Here is a 2,833-nt window from a genome sequence, read left to right as displayed (position 1 = left end):
GGGGGGATGCAGTCGTCAGTGTGAGGCCAGGCAAGTGTCGTGATAAAGACACAATAGTTTGTCTTGGTCTTCCTCTTGCTCACGACCATCTGGTGTTGTCAGCTCGAAGCGCTGACGGTTCGAGAGGCATCACTAAACTGTGTCATCAAAACATGCGTACCAGGGGGATCAACTTAATCTGGGTTTTTTTTGGTGCTTTTGTTGTTAGCTCCCTTTTTAAAACCTGAAATTATTCTTCCAGTATCCAACATCAAATTTTATATTGTACAGAAAAATGAGATGCTGCACTTTAACGTATTTCTATTGCCTCTAATATTGATTCGTATGCAATGGTTGTATTTGTGTATGTATTATAATATTACCTTTGTATTACGTATTTTTCTGCGTGGATACAATTCTTTCCGATTGTTCATTTCTTGTATTAAATAATATCCTTTCTCTGGGGTCATTGGTGTAGCGGTTAGAAGATTTACTGTCACACACAGGAGACCTAGTTCAACTTCCGAGTGGGTGAAAATTTTCATCGGGTGTCTTGGTCTTTCTGCTGGGTGTTATATCCCACTACACCCGGGTTGGCCCTGGCAGACGGGGTCGGATATCTGCCTTCGAAATTGATCTAATTTGTGTTGAAAAAAATTGTAGAAATGAATACTTGAAAACAATATAACATTTCCTATTCCCTGTATTTCCCAGCATGCAGTTCCTGGCTCTCTTTCTCCTTGTGGCCCCTGTGGCTTACACTGTGGCTGCCCCAGACCCCACCACCATCTGTTTTCCAGAAAAGATGACCCTACGCGGCTTTAGCTTGTCAAGACAGGTAAGTAACCATTTTTAGTTAAAAGTAATACAAATAATAATGCAGATAGTTTCAAGGGGCTCTCAGAACGTCACGGGTTTGAAACCTGATATGACAGCGACGAAAAATGTCACTTTTAAGGACAAGCGGGCTACCCAGATTTCGGGGGTTTCCTGAAATCTTGACCTACCCCAAAGGTGGGCATTGCCCTACCTTTTGCAGAAGTTTGGTTTTATTGGTGTGTATATTTGTTTGGTTGTAGAGAAAACGGTTCTTGTTTTAAAAAAAAAGAAACTGAACAAAGGGCAAAAACTTTACCTTCGATTTTCTTAAAACAGCATTTTTCGGGATAGCCCCCTTGTGCTTAAAAGCAACCAAATGTTCTTCTCTAAAATGCTCTCCTTACACCTCCCTTCCGGCCGCTCATGAGCCATGATCTGTTGTCTGCTTTCATCTCCACTTTGTGCCCTCTTCCCCGTCCCATTTCCCTCTCATCTGAGCTCCTGACTCTAAGGTGCAGTGGTGGAGCGGTTAGTGCGCTCGTCTACGAAGCGGCCAATCCGGGTTCGAGCCTCGGTTCGGACACGATTTTTTTTCGCCCCCTCCTGCCCACCCAGCAGTAGCGGGTACCTGACTTCGAGTTGGGGAAGTAAAGGCGACGTGAAAAGGAACTGGCCACCCTACCACATTATGCTGAAGGCCCAGGAAGTTGTCTCACTAACAAGGCAATCACCAATGTCCGGATCGGATGCGGGAACAACTTTACTTTTTACCTTAATTGGTGCAAGGGCCGAGATTTTAGGACCAAGGTTGTGAAGTTTGGAGGCGCTATTGCTTGTTGATATTTAAATGTACTTCAATAGTTCATGCATATTGCGCTAGTCAATTTTCATATAGAACATGTTGATAGTTGTCAGCAGTTTCTTTATTTATAATTATATTATGTTTCATCGTTTTCTCAGTTTGCTTTTAGATTTACTTACCATTGGTTACACGATTTCATTGTTTGGTAGTTCCTCCTTTTTGGAATTAAGATTAAAAAAAAGATAAGATACTACATTATTGTCCCAGTGGGAATTTTTCTTGGCTTTACAGGACCGTAAAACACACGCATGTATACATAGAAATGAAAACGTATTATATTTCTCTCATTAAAGTTCAATATGAAAAGAAAATTAAAACTGGCAATTATACACATATCACATCAGATGCACCATTCAACTACATGCACAAATTCATCACAAGACTTTTAGAGTTGGATAGATACAATATTGTGTATTATCGAAACCGCTATACACATTGATGTTTATTCCGACCGTAGACTTAATAATTATACTAGATCTAGATGGTGAGAAACTTCTTTTGTATCTTTCTATCCTTGTATCTTTCTATCCTTGTATCTTTCTATCCTTGGCCCTCTTACTCCTACTCTAGAAGGTCAGTTTTTGTCAGTTCTCTTTAAAAAATGAGATAATTGTATACCTCAATTTGAATTTGGAAACCTGAGGATATCTAGATTGTAGCCTGAATGGAAAAAGTATACTGGGATTTGAATTGATCCTGTCTATCATCGTTTATTTCAGGTACAGGTAAACTTGTCTATGGACTTCTCCCAGAACAAAATCGCCGTGGTCTATCCGGAAAAAACGACAGTGTCAGACCTCAACACCGTAAGCACATGAAATGTTTCTACATCGTTTGTTTTTCCTTGCATTTATCACAGCAGCTCTTTAAAAATGATGGTAGCGGATAGTGTTGAACTTTTGTATATTTAAACTTTTCTAGACTAAAATTGCAGAGAAGCTTTTTGTGTACTTTTTTAGTTTAGGTCACGATCTCAATTGATTTGACAAAAGGAACATTAAAACGCTCCCTTTACTGCTGATATAAGGGCCATACTAAGCTGAACATGCAAACTGAAAAAGGTAAATTTAGAAACACATACACACACTCTCTCCCCCCCCTCTCTCTCTCTCTCTCTCTCTCTCTCTCTCTCTCTGTGTTTCACACTCACAGGACACACAACACACATACACA

General features: G+C 40.1%; 1 protein-coding gene across 1 annotated transcript in view; it reads left to right on the top strand.

The window, feature by feature from the left end:
- The first annotated feature begins 625 nt into the window (after positions 1-625).
- LOC106012220 overlaps positions 626-2,833 on the top strand; it is a 4,802-nt gene continuing 2,594 nt past the window's right edge. Inside the window, exons 1-2 of the mRNA XM_013084460.2 lie at positions 626-817; positions 2,380-2,466. Coding sequence (XP_012939914.2) covers positions 695-817; positions 2,380-2,466 — 210 coding nt within the window. The 5' untranslated portion in view covers positions 626-694. The remainder of the gene's footprint in view (positions 818-2,379; positions 2,467-2,833) is intronic.

Source organism: Aplysia californica, unplaced genomic scaffold, assembly GCF_000002075.1.
Source record: "Aplysia californica isolate F4 #8 unplaced genomic scaffold, AplCal3.0 scaffold00294, whole genome shotgun sequence".
Classification (NCBI taxonomy): Eukaryota; Metazoa; Mollusca; class Gastropoda; order Aplysiida; family Aplysiidae; genus Aplysia; species Aplysia californica.
This window is presented reverse-complemented; position numbering and strand designations above follow the sequence as displayed.